The sequence below is a fragment of the Prinia subflava genome, chromosome Z (assembly GCF_021018805.1).
Source record: "Prinia subflava isolate CZ2003 ecotype Zambia chromosome Z, Cam_Psub_1.2, whole genome shotgun sequence".
NCBI classification, from domain to species: Eukaryota; Metazoa; Chordata; class Aves; order Passeriformes; family Cisticolidae; genus Prinia; species Prinia subflava.
The window spans coordinates 26,973,599-26,986,673 of record NC_086283.1 but is presented as its reverse complement, the minus strand read 5'-3'; the positions used below and the strand labels follow the sequence as shown (position 1 = coordinate 26,986,673).

The following is a 13,075-nucleotide window of genomic DNA, read 5'->3' as shown; positions in this document are numbered from 1 at the left end:
TGGGCTGCTTAACCAGTAAAGTGTAAAATGCTCTTCAAAGAAAAACACAGAGAATTCTGAAATATTTTCATGAGATGAATAGTAAGGAATGCAAATTTCAGTGAGGAGTGTTCAAGGGAAAACAAGAAGGGAAAAGAGAACTAAACCAATTTTCTAAGTTTATCAAAAACAGCCTGGAAAGTAAACACTCAGTTTTGTAAAAATCAGGACCAACCCCTGAAGTCCTGCACTGTCAGAACAGGCGTAACCTTAGGGGAGACTGGACCATGGTCTGGACGATAGCAGGTTCATTGGGGAGGATGTTTTGCCCTGACTGGTGCCACCACACAGGGTCACAGCTGTTCCAAGCACACTGGGGCAGTGGAAACATCTCCATTCTCTCCAGGGCAAAAGAAGGAAAGAAGCAGAGAAAGTGGGGCTCTGGGTAGAGCAAATAATTTTTTTCTCAAAGTGGGTAGGAACATAACTTCAAAAAAAGCTTTACTTGAACAACTGCCAGGCAATAATAAGCCCATGACCTCTTTTGGTGAGTGATCTGTTTTTAATAATCCTGACTTTTTGGAAACGGCACTTAAGTGCTGAATAATTCTTGGTTTTAACAATATAACTAACCTCTGGCTATTGGATCCTGTGATGCTCCAGTAAGGCTGATGAGCCCTTTATGATCAAAGATTTTCATCTATTTGAGTGCCTGTATTCACAGATGGAATAATTTTAAACAATCTGTTAGGAAGTGGGTGTTGAGTATCATAAATATTCGATTCAGAACTTGTATGATTCAGCATCTTACACACTTCTTAAAATTGTCCTGAAAAGTTCCAGTATTTCCAGAGCTTAGTGAAGTGTTGTAATTGTTGGCATACTGCTGTTTGCTTTGCACTCCTACCACTGAAATGTATAATCCTGCTTATATATAAACAATATATATTAATATAATTGCTATATAAATTAATATATGCAGAAAATAATTGTTTAAAATTTGACAAAATACACCATCTGTAAAAAACACTTAATTGTGTGTAATTGTTCACATTGCTTAATTGTTCATGTGATATATAAATCCAAAGCTTAAACTAACCAGCTTTTCTAACACAAACTTCCTGTATTAAGATTCTCAGGCTGTATTTGTGAGATTATTTTTTTCACTTTCTTTTTGCAAAATGTTTTTCTGAAACTGGGATTTGAGGAAGTTCTCTCCTTATTTATAAAAAACCACCATATCTCTCAGTTTCAAATTATTTGTGATAACACAGGAAAATAAACTTGTGTGATGCTTGCATAATAACAAAGTGGGAATCAATATAGAAAATTTTATAAACTCATCATGATAAATGTGTGTTGAGACCTCATCTGGCTTCTGTGTGCAATAATGGTCACTGCCACCATCAGAGATTTTCTTCTTTCCAACCCCTTGCCCATACTTTTACCATAAAAGTGCTTTTTGGGCCATACAGAATCAGTTTTGGTTTGGGATGGTTTTCCAGAAAGGATTCTGAAAAATTATTTCAAATGGTACATTTGTTATGGGAAATAATTGCACAAAGAGCTAGATTAATAATATTAGATACTACTGAATATTTTTAAAAAAAGAAAATTAAGAATAATTGTGATGCTTGTTGGCTGGGTGGGTAGTTGGATTTTGAATGGTGAGGGAGGAGGCTAATGTTCTCAAAACTGTGCATGCAGTGCCTGTTGCTGGTGGTGACTCTGCTCATGAAATTATTGCTGTTGGAGGGCTGGGGTGTGCTCAGGGTTTCTTGTGTACACACCATGGGAAGCTCTTCAGTGCAGAGCCTAAACTCACAGAAGGCATGGAAACATTCTGAACTAGGGCACAACTAAACCACCTTAGCATAAGATTCATTTTTAATGTAGGAAAACAAATTTTATAGCTTTGCTGTGACACACTTTCTCATTTAACCCCTTCACTGATGAGTTGCTTTTCCAACAGCTGATGCCTGTTGAAACCTGTCTTCTAAAAAGACAGAATACAGTAATATTTTCAGTCATTCCATTACTCCTGTGTAGCAGCACCCAGACTTCTCTTCGCTATCCAGAGTAGTGTCTGATCAATTTGTTTTCATGTGAATGTCCTTAGTTTAAGATATTTTTACATTTTAAAATACTCTTTTTTTATTTGATAATTGCAGATGGCTTTCAGTGGAAAAGAAATTGTGAGATTTCTAGTAAGTGAAAGGACTTTTTTGATTTTTCTTTAATGTAGTATTAATGCACAAAACCCCTTGTATAAAGTAATATTTAAGGCAACTGCAGGCAATGTCTTCAAGACGAAGTATCTTCCAGAATAAACATGAGGTGGTGCAGTGAGAGTGAAGAGAAAAAAAATGTATCTGAGTATTGATGTTTGGATCATTTATGGGAAAATGTAATTCAGTATGAGCTTGAGTACATTAGCTCACCAGCATTTTGTAGCAGGAATTTTTGCTGTTGCTTTACCCATTGTACAGTAATTTTAGTTTTTGGCATTTGTTTGTTTGGGTTTTTTTTTCCCAAGAAGATCATAAGCAGGCATAATTTCGTGTTTAGTGTCCTATCTTTGAGAAAAAAGTAACTATTTCACTATCATTTATTTTCTGTTGTTACATAAAATAGAACCAAACATAAAGTAGTTTGGATGGGAAGGGGGTTTAAAGCCTGTTCCACCCCTGCCATGGGCAGGGACACCTTCCACTGTCCCAGGCTGCTCTAAGTCCTGTCCAGCCCAGCCTTGGACATTGCCAGGGATCCAGAGGCAGCCCCATCTTCTCTGGGTTACCTTTGCTAGGGCCTCAGTACCAGCCCCTGGCCTGGTTAAACCTCCTGAGATCCCCGTGGGACACTCCTGGGGATGTGCAGGTCCCTCTGGATGTCATCCTGTCCCTCAGGGGTGTCACTGCAGCCTCAGCTTGGTGTCACCTGCTGGGGGTGCCCTGGGTGCCTCTGTCTCTGTCATCGATGCAGATATTGAATCACACTGGTGCCAGCACAGACCCCTGAGGGACACCACTGGACACTGATGTCCAGGACTTCGACTTGTTTTCCACTCCCCTGTGGATTTGCCCATACAGCTGATTCCTAATCCACGTAACAGCCAAATCCATCTCTCTCCAATGTGGAAAGCAGGATGTTGTGGGGGTCTGTGTTAAAGGCTTTACAGCAGTCCAGGTAAATGCCATCTGCGGCCCTCCCTTGTCCACTGATGGAGTGATCCCATCGGAGAAGGCCATGGGGTTGGTCAGGCAGGACTCGCTTGTGGTGAGGCCATGCTGCCTGTCCCGAGTCACCTCCTGTCCCCCCTTGTCTCATCAGAGCTTCCAGGAAGGGCTGTCCCAGGACCTTCCTAGGCACAGAGGGAGGCTGACAGGGCAGAGTTCCTATGGTCCTTCTTTTCACCCTGTCTAAAGAAGGGGCCAGTGTTTCCCTTTTTCCAGTCACTGGGACTTCACCTGACTGCCAGGATATTTCTAGTACTCTGGAGAGTGGCTTGGCAACTCTGACATTCTGTCTGACAGACCTGTAGAAGCCTTTCCTGTTACTCTGTGTGTCCCTTGAGAGGTTCAACTCCTGCTCTGCCTTGTCCTTTCTCACCCCAATTCCTACACAACCCACACTCACCTCTAGACTGTTCCTAGGTCACCTCTACTTTCCCACTGCCTGTGCATTTGCTTCTTTCCCTCTGCTGTGTCCCCCAGGCCCCCACTCCTTGGTCTCTTGCCTTCCTTGCCAGGTTCTTGCTTTTGTGGATCTCTAGCTCTTGAACCCTATGGAAGTCTTCCTTAAAGATCCTTAAGATACTTCTATTTAACAAAGAATAAATCAGTTACTGGCATCACATCAGCTGTAATTCTTTATTTTAGAAGACAGTAGCATAGATGTGTATTGAAATTCAAGGATATTCTCTTGATTTTGGACAGTTCTCAAGTGGTTCTTTCTGAAATGGAATTTCCCACTTCTCTAGGTGGGCATTAAAAAAATATATTTTGTCTCGAGTACCGTCCCCTAACCTGCACCTGAAGTGGGTGGCGTAAGATCACCAGATGCCATCTCCTCATCTTGTGGATGAAACAAGACGTCAAGAAAATGTTTATTTCTGAACACGATTGCCTTTTCCCTAATTCCCTCCACTTCCTTTCCACTTTTCCTCAGGTGTTTTTTCTTGGACCCCTGAAACTAAGCAAGAGTTTTTTGGGACCTTAAAAATAATAATCAAACTGCAGGCCTGCTGCAGTTACATCTAGTCATGAGTACAACATGTGGTTTCAGGAAGAAATAATATGATAAAAAGGGTTGGATGTGGGGCTGGGAACTCTGGGATCCCCTGCCTGCACCTCCTGTGGCTATTGTCTTGTCCTGTTAACATTTTCCCCCCAAAATTGCTGTCCTGTAAAATGGGGGAAGTGAACATTGCCATCTCTAAAAATTTTTAATGATCCTAAATATTCAAGAACATACATTATTAGCAGTATAAATAGAAATTGACAGAAACAATCTAATTTGAGTACTAACTTTGTTCTGGTCAAATTTTCAAGAAACTCTTTTCTGTCGTTTTCTCAGTCTTCTGTTTTTCCCCCCGTTCTGTGCTGAACCAGAGTTTGACATTAATATTTTGGGACAAGTTTTCATCTGGGGTAGCACAGTGTAGTCTGATCGAAGTCAAAAGGAGTACAACAATATTTACAGGTCTGTTTGCTAGGAATTCATCTGGACTTATTTTGGTCACAAGAGCCTTTGACCATGTTGCACAAGAGTGTTACAAAATGCTCTTGTGGTGTGGGAACACAGGTATAAGCATCTTTAGCATTTTCTTCAACTTTTAGGAGAGTGGCAGATATAAAAAAGGCTTATGTGCAAAAAAGCCAGAAGATGGCATAAACTTTCTATTAATATATACATATTTTTGTTTTAGTTGATGATTTTGTATTAAAATTTGGGTAAACCAGTTGTCACAACCCCTCCCATCCAAAAACATGAAGAGGGTTGTATTTGTTAATTTTTGGTTACTTTTATACAGCTGTATAAAACTTTGCTTCAAAAGAATATTCTCAATATGAAAATTATATGTCTTCAATTGGTTCTGCCAGTTTTCTGAATGTCCATTGTGAAATTAGTTATGATTAATAAATGGCCATGTAAGACTGATTAGCTCTTCACCACCATTAATGATCGAACCTCTTGCCACTGTGTTTCTTTATTCTGTTACAATCCAAATTAATTTCACCTAATGGTCACAGTTCTCCATGTCCCAGCTGGGATCTCACAGATTATTTCGGAACTGTTGGCAATTTTTTCCTGTTTTCCTGTGCTTTCCAAAATTACTTCAAATTTCACATTCATGTTTGCTTTCATGGTCTCATAGTCACTCTTTATTGTGATGTATTTATTCTGCCATAGATTGATTAAAATACATATTCTGTTAATTTGTAGGTGTGCTGTCCATTTCCCAGTTAACACTGGATAAATTTTATCCCTTTGAGGGTCATCCTGTCCATCTGTTTCCTCACCAGTGATGTTCTGTTCCTTCACTGCTGAGACCTCCAATTTTATGAAATTGCCAAATTTTATTGGTAACACTCTTTTAATGCCCATAAATGTACAAATACCTTTCACCTTCCCTGTGTTTCCCAGTGTTCCATGAAGGGTTTGCACAGGTTCTCATGGGATTGACCTCCTTAGGTCACAGGCAGGCTTGGGTTGGGAGAGTTGTGGCAGTTTTCAGAGTTTTTAGTTAAAAAATAACTTTAACATGAACAGAATTGACAAAATGCTCAGTGTTTTCCCAATCTGAAAGGTGTCACAACTAAAAGAGAATATAATTCTGACAGATTCAAAAGTTTTTCTTCCTCTAAAATTGCTGACATCCAACTCTTTTAAAAGCCTCAGCTGTAAAGCAGACTGGCTCCTGATATCTTATTGAATGATGCATTTCAAAGCATGAGTTGTATATTTTCTTAATAGTAAAAAATAATAAATAATAAATGGTTTGGTTTATATAGTAGGAGAGTCTGAATAGTAAGGCCTTAATAATCTACATATTTACATCTGTTGGCAGGAAAAAGATTATTAATGTGAATATTATTTTAATATAATTTAAAGTTTTGCCTAATATTTACAAATGACAATAAAATAATGGTGCCACAATTAATTAATTTAGTTTTAGTCATACTGAAATGGTAATATTTGCAGTTTCTGACATCTGTCCATATGTCCACATGCTTATACTGTACTTTAATCTGGTTTCTTCACTCAAAGTAGTTTCTAGCACAAAATCAAGAGACAAAAGCTTGGCCAGGCTCACATTCAAACTTCTCCTTACATCCCTAAGTTCAGAATTTACAAGGATTTTGTACTGAATTCTTATAGCTCTGTCCTTGAGTATCCAAGTCCTTAAATCCAGTGAGATGAGGTTTTAAAAGCACTTTCTTTAAGAGATATTTTCAAGTCAGAGCCACTGAATCGGTTCCTTTCATTTAATGGTCTCAGAACAAAAGAAAACAATCAAAAATCGCTAAAACAATCCATAAATAAGCCTTTGAAGAGGACAAAAAGAAAATTCCAGTTACTTCTGGGGTGGAATGGCCAGTGAGGTCCCGGGTGAGATCAGCTGCACTGACAGTGTTTGTTGGGGAACCCCTGCCAAAACTGGCATATAGTGGGGCAAGAGGGGTCATTATGGAGCATGAAAGTTTCTTAGGAGCAGAACCATGAGAGATTCTGGTGTGCACTTCATTTTTCTGCATAATTTTTAACTTATGCAATTTCTACATGCTTCAAATTTTTTTCACCACATAAAATAGCTATTAATTTTATTTCTTTGTTTTGTAAAAGAAAATAAACTTTGGTTCAAGAGTTATTCTAAGAAATCATATCTGTTAACTATTTAATCTGTATCTAGGAATTTTATTCCAGTGTTTTTATCTTTTCCCTTTTTCCCAGTGAAATGAGATTTTAAATTCCACTTATTGTACCTTGGATGGGACTGGTGTGGCTGAAACCTTCTGTTAGTTCCATGAAAAACCTGAACTATATCAATGAGTTTGTTATGGTTTGCAGTCTGGAATTCTTCTTCCAGATTTTTGACGTTCTTGCCTCTCAAATGCAGTGTGTTCAGTGAGTCTGAAGATTCTCATGTAACAATTCATTTCCTCCTCTAATTTAAAAAGAAAATGACAATGTAAATGAAATGGACAGAGAATATGTCTTGTATATTTTCAGGTTGTATGAATAGTGCAAATCAAATGGGCAAATTATTTCAGAAATCAGTTGTACTGGGTGATTTGACCTAAACAAGGTTTGAACAGAACATAGGAAATTCCAGGTAAAAATAAGCAAAACCTTTTTTACATCAATTTTGACAAAACTCTGTCACAAGTTGTCCAGAATATGTGGTGTCATTTTTTAGAATACTCAGAGCTTGTCTGGTCAAGTCCCTGTTTTTTCCCTGTTTTGAACCAGCTTTGGGAAGGCTGGAGTAGAGGAATTTCAGAAGTCTCATCCAACCTAAGTTACTTGGTCATCTTATTGTAATTCCTAAAAATGGGGATATTTGTTCTCAGTGCCAGTAACGCTGCCAGCATTGCAAGCTTTGCAGGGATCGAAAATGACAGATATTAAGGATAAAAACAAAGCTAATAGGAAGAAAGTGGGGACTTGGTTCTAAGTGATACAGAATTTATGGAAGTAAAGGGAAGTAGTTAAAAAATTTTCCTTCTTTTTTTTAAAATGAGGAATCCATGTAATACTCGTTTTATTTGGCTTTTTTCCTTCTGTGGGACCGTGAAAGAATTACTTTTAGTTTACTGCATCTTCTCAGGCTGCCCCACAATGACCAAACTGATGATTCTAGGATAATTTGCCTGATTTTGCGGGATTTTATATGATTTTATATGTGTAAGAAAAGTACTGTCTGGGCAGTAGCAAGAGTTAAAAGTGGTCGCTTTTTAAAATGACACACAGTTCATCTTGGGCATTAAGAACAACTAGTAAAGTAAAATTGTACCTCTGAAGAATTCACAGACAATTATTTTTCAGTTAAGCAATTAAGTTTTCAGTGTAGTATGTTACTAGGAATAAAACACCATGTCATGTTGAACAGTGTGTTACACACAGATACAAATGCAATTATATGTGAATTTTAAAATGGAAACACAAATGTGAAGGTAGTATGCATCATAAATCACAGCTGGATTGAATGAAAACCCCACCATTCATAGAGTAATGTTTTATGTCAGAATGACAAAATCCTAATTGACATTGCTGCAAATATTTGCATTAGTCCTTCTTGATTTTAATCTCCAGCTCTCTGAACCATTCTGCTTTAGTTATGATGCTGCCTCACCTGTGTTCTATACAATTATGATTCTTAGATTCAACTTCTTTGAATGTGAAAGATGTAAAACAGTGTCATGATTAAAAACGTCAATCATTTCATCAGCTCAAGACTGCTATTTATAGGAATCTGAAATTTGGCAAAGGATGACAAAAGTACTAGGACACCTTGGTTGCATTAAAGATTCATGGTTTTTCAAAAAAAAAAAGGTCAGTGGTCTTTCATCTACTTAGGTAGCACATTTCAGGGAAAATATCAGTATGTGGTGGATCTGCAGAATTGTAACCATTAAATGTTCTCTTGTACTCCGGTGAAAGTACAGCTGCTTTATTGAGTTTGGGTAGTAGAATTTTTTACAGTCCTTGAAAGTGTATGTATTTGTGAGAATCTTATATTTACCTACTGCTGGAGAATTTTCCTCCAAATCAAATCCATGAAAATTTAGAGGGAGCAGAAGCAACAGCATCCAAATGCTGTTTGTATGAGTGGGACTCAGACGTTTCTGCCTCTGCTCTGTGCTCTGCTGCCTGGCTGCTGAAATCTCTCTGAGGTCACACCAAAAAAAGGGTATTTGCTTAGTTTGATATGAAATCAACTTGGATATCAGAACATCAAGTCCTAAGTGGTTAAAAGAATCAGCAGGGACCTGCTTATTCATGTAATCTTGCAGTCCTTCCTGAGGGGAACTACTCCTAACATACTTACCATGAAACAGAGTTATAAATCTTCTAATAATTTATTATGGAAATAAACCCACTTCCCTGAAAACAGGAGTTGTAAAGTGAGTTGCTGTAATGTTGTGTGCTGCCATCCTGTCACAGTGTTATTTTGGGTAACAGTTTACATAATATTTATTATATTTTGTCTCTAGATATGTCCTTTATTTAAAAATACAGAGGTTACAGGTGAGATCAACTCAGGATTTTCTTAAGCCTCACCAAGGACTACAAGTTTTTTACTAAATCAGTGATAGGTAGCACAGGTGTAATTAATTTCAACTTCAGAAGATATCATCTCTAAGTACCATTTAAACACATTACACTGCTATTACTATGACAATAATGAGCTTTAATTTATCGTCACTTTAAATTTTGGCTATCTTATCCAGCAACACAAAAAGAAATGCTCCTGTGTTTAAAAATACTCAGCGACAGCTGTTGCTTTACCAGTATGGAAAAAAACCATTACAAAACATCTGACAAAAAGAGGTTTAAATGCTGGATTTTGGGCTTAAATTTGTTCTTTTCATTGTTGGATAAAGGTGCAAGGAGGTTTGGTTTTAATACTTACATAAAATAATGAAATTTTGCCTTGATGGTTTAAATTGTACAAGGAATACACTAGGGGTGGTGTCGTCTGGAAACACAATTAGCCTGGAACAAAAAAAAAAAACTTGCTGGGAAGAAAGCTGAAAATTTAGATGGAGTTAAATGGAGAAGGCAGAAAAATGAATATGAGTTGAGATGTTTCAACTGTTTAAGTAAAAGTAAGGATGGAGTCAGAGGAATCTCAGTGTATCTGGTTGCCATCAACACTCCTTTGCTTCAGATAAATGGCTTCTTTTCTCACTGTAGCTCTCTTTTATTCACTGCTACTGCTGGATTTGTGGGGAGATGTCAGAGTTCTCCATTCTCTATCATGTTGCAGTGCTCGGTGTAGAGCTGTTGAAGACAAGAGTTTTGGGTGTTGTTGAGCAATCAATGACAGTGGTTTTGGTTTGGCAGCAATATAGACTGAATTTCCCAATCACATGTTATTCCAAGGCCAGTAATGTGCACACAGAACCTTAAATACCATCAATTTGTAGATTCTAATCCATGTAATGAGTCTCACACACTGATTGTGTTCAGGTCTTGTTTGTATGAATAAAGAAACAGATTTTCCATATGTGATTAATGGTGTCACGTGCCTCAGTGTGCATGCTGAAATTCAGAAAAAAACACTAAACCAACATTTAAGGAGGTTATCTATCTTCTCCTTTTAGGAAAGATTATAGTGATTTATAACAACTGGGAAGGCCAGTTGTTATAACAACTGTGTTTTTTCCATATATCCAAAAACTTTAGAGTGTGGGTTGTTTTAGTTATTTAGTAAATTGCCGTTGATTAAAAACGGTTGAAAGATTGTGACGGGAATTAGAAAAAGATGTCATTTGTTTAAGTACGACTTAAAGAACATCCAGCTTGGATGATTAGCAACAACAAATACACTATAGTTGCAATATCTCTTAGAGTCTTAGGGTGGAAATTCCCATAAGTGAACTTTATCGACTTTATAAAACTCAGTAGAAATCTCAAGTAAAATTTTCTCCAGTTTCAATTTGCTTGTGAAATTACAAAGAAATTGAAGTATTATTTTGATAATTTTGAAGACCTGTAAGCAAGCCTTGGATAGAATCTGTGTTATTTGGCCATGATATATCTTACACTTTAAAATTTTTATCAGTCTCATAAAAGTCAGCTGTTGATAGTGAACTGTGTCAGGTTTTCATCTCTTAAGTTATTTAAAATGACATTTTTGTTCATGTTCTCATCAAGCAACGAAAATACTATTTAACCAAGAAGTTAAACCATGCCCACAGAAGTCTGCAATTGCATGTAAACATCACTCGGTGTTTCTTGAAAGTCCGTAGAGAGGTGAGAAGATTGTGGAGCAGAAAACCACCATTATGCTTATTCATTTTAATAATTACCCCTTGTAAGCCCCTTCCATAAATTGTGGGCTTTTCTGGCCTTAGAGGTGACGTTCAGAAGAGGTGGCCTCCCAAAACCATGGGGCAGCCTCATGGGCTGCTTCAATGTGGTTTTGAAAGGAACACACTTGAAATAATTACAGGCTTGGATTGTTAGCCAGGTATAGGAATTTAAGGTTTGAGATGGAGGTCCAAATTAATCCCCAGGTTTGCAGTTTTCATTACCACCTTTGGATTATTCATTCCTGGGTAAAACACCTGTCAGTGCAGCAAAACCACTGACTGTCTAAACTCTCATGGGAAAGCAGAGTAAAATGTTTGTGCCCTAGGAAGAAGCCTGGATTTTCCCCCAGCTGTACTCCTAGTACCTTTATTTTTGTGAGACAGGAAAGGTTCTATGTGGCCATGGGAACAGACATGCTGTGAACACCAGGTCAGTTTCCCTCTCTGTATAATTTTCAGCAGAGATTCAAACCCATGTGAACAGCTCCGGATGCAGCATGGGTCACCAGAATAAATTGCATTTTAAAATATTCTTATTGTCTGCTATATTAAAAAAAAACCCAAACAAACAATTTCTAGGCTTGTCTGCCCATATATTTCACAACTATTAGTAAGAATTTCTCCAGCACCATCAGAGACTTGAATGGCTCCCCAGTCCCATCATCACTGCTCCTCTGGCAGAAAGAAGGTTCTGTTGTACCAAATCCTCATGGATTTTGGCTGGTTTTTGTCACTGGACCATGGTGAAGCTTTTTCATTGGACCATGCCATGCAGAGGTTAACCAAGTCCAAGTGCATTTTTTCAGTGTCCTGGAGTCCATAAGCCAACATGGTCACTGGAAAGAGTTGAAACTGGGACCTGAGTGTCTTCTTTTGCCTCTCTTCTTATTTTGGGTGTTTGGCATTTTTTTGTAGCTGTACTCCTGCTTTGTGCAGGCTAAAAGTCCTGGTCCTTCAAGAGAGTATTTGAGGTTGTGTTTGCTGAAGTTGGGTGTAGAGCTAGCAGACATCTTTCATTTCCCATTTCCACCAAGTTCTTTATAAACACTTTGCTGCAGTGATGTTCTTGAGAAAGCCTGTAGTTAAAATCCTTGAGCAGCTCCTATTTTATCTGCTCAGTAGTGAGTCTGGTGTTCCTTTCAGCCTGGTTTCCTGCTGCTCCACAACTGACCTGGATCCAGGCAGTTTCTATCATGGTTTTGCACAGTGCCTCCTAAAGTGCAAAGAAAAAGCTTTAATATTGCTTTAACTCTGCAGGATTTGAGCAAGATTTTTGACGTTTTGAATTAATCTTAAGCAGTGTTTGGGCAAAACGTACTGGACACTCTGCAGTTTGTAAAGATTTTAACCTTGGTGCAGCGAATAAATGAAATAACTATAAGCATTGAGGTCCAGACATGAATCAGGGTAATGTGTGCATTTGAAAATCCTGGATAATTAGCCAAAAGCTGACATCAACTCTCAGATCCTTCTCATTTATTTGAGACTTGATGATTTTCACTTTTTGATTTTCAGTTACTTGGTGTTTTCGGTCTTCTTGTGCGATTTGCCATTCATTGTCATATTTTTCTAAAGATTTTATAACTTTGCATATTAGAAAAATCATAGTTTATATATTCTTCTTACCATTGCTTAGTAATTTGTTTTAAAAATTAGGCTCGTTTTAGTTGTGCTGAATGGAGGCCATGTTCATTGTGATGTAAAAAAGATTGTATCCCTGTTAATAAGGGGAATATGGATACTGATATAATTTGGATGTAGAAAAATGTAGTATACCTTTGGGATAGACTGGTTTCCATGACAACGCTTTCTTTTGTATTTTTTAAGCTAGAAATGATGGGCAGAAGCTGTTTCATTCCGCAGTGGTTAGGTCAGTCTTTGGTTTTGGTTAATTAAACAATGCCAGAATACCCAAAATTGCTTGTGGCCTCTGTGTAACCTGGCTGCAACAGAGAAATAGACTGGAAGGGCCCAGTCCTAAAGGGAATTGGCTAAATATTGGCAATTGTTTTACACTGATCATTGCTCAGCATGGAAGCAAATGGATAATCTTT

The 13,075-nt window shown here is 37.8% G+C and overlaps 1 protein-coding gene across 4 annotated transcripts in view; it reads left to right on the top strand.

Annotated features, from left to right (window-relative positions):
* SSBP2 (single stranded DNA binding protein 2) overlaps nucleotides 1-13,075 on the top strand; it is a 139,510-nt gene that overhangs the window by 59,841 nt on the left and 66,594 nt on the right. Inside the window, exon 5 of one of the 4 annotated variants that reach the window (XM_063423888.1) lies at nucleotides 2,151-2,186. The exons of the other annotated variants lie outside the window; for them this stretch is intronic. Coding sequence (XP_063279958.1) covers nucleotides 2,151-2,186 — 36 coding nt within the window. The remainder of the gene's footprint in view (nucleotides 1-2,150; nucleotides 2,187-13,075) is intronic. 4 annotated transcript variants of the gene reach the window in all.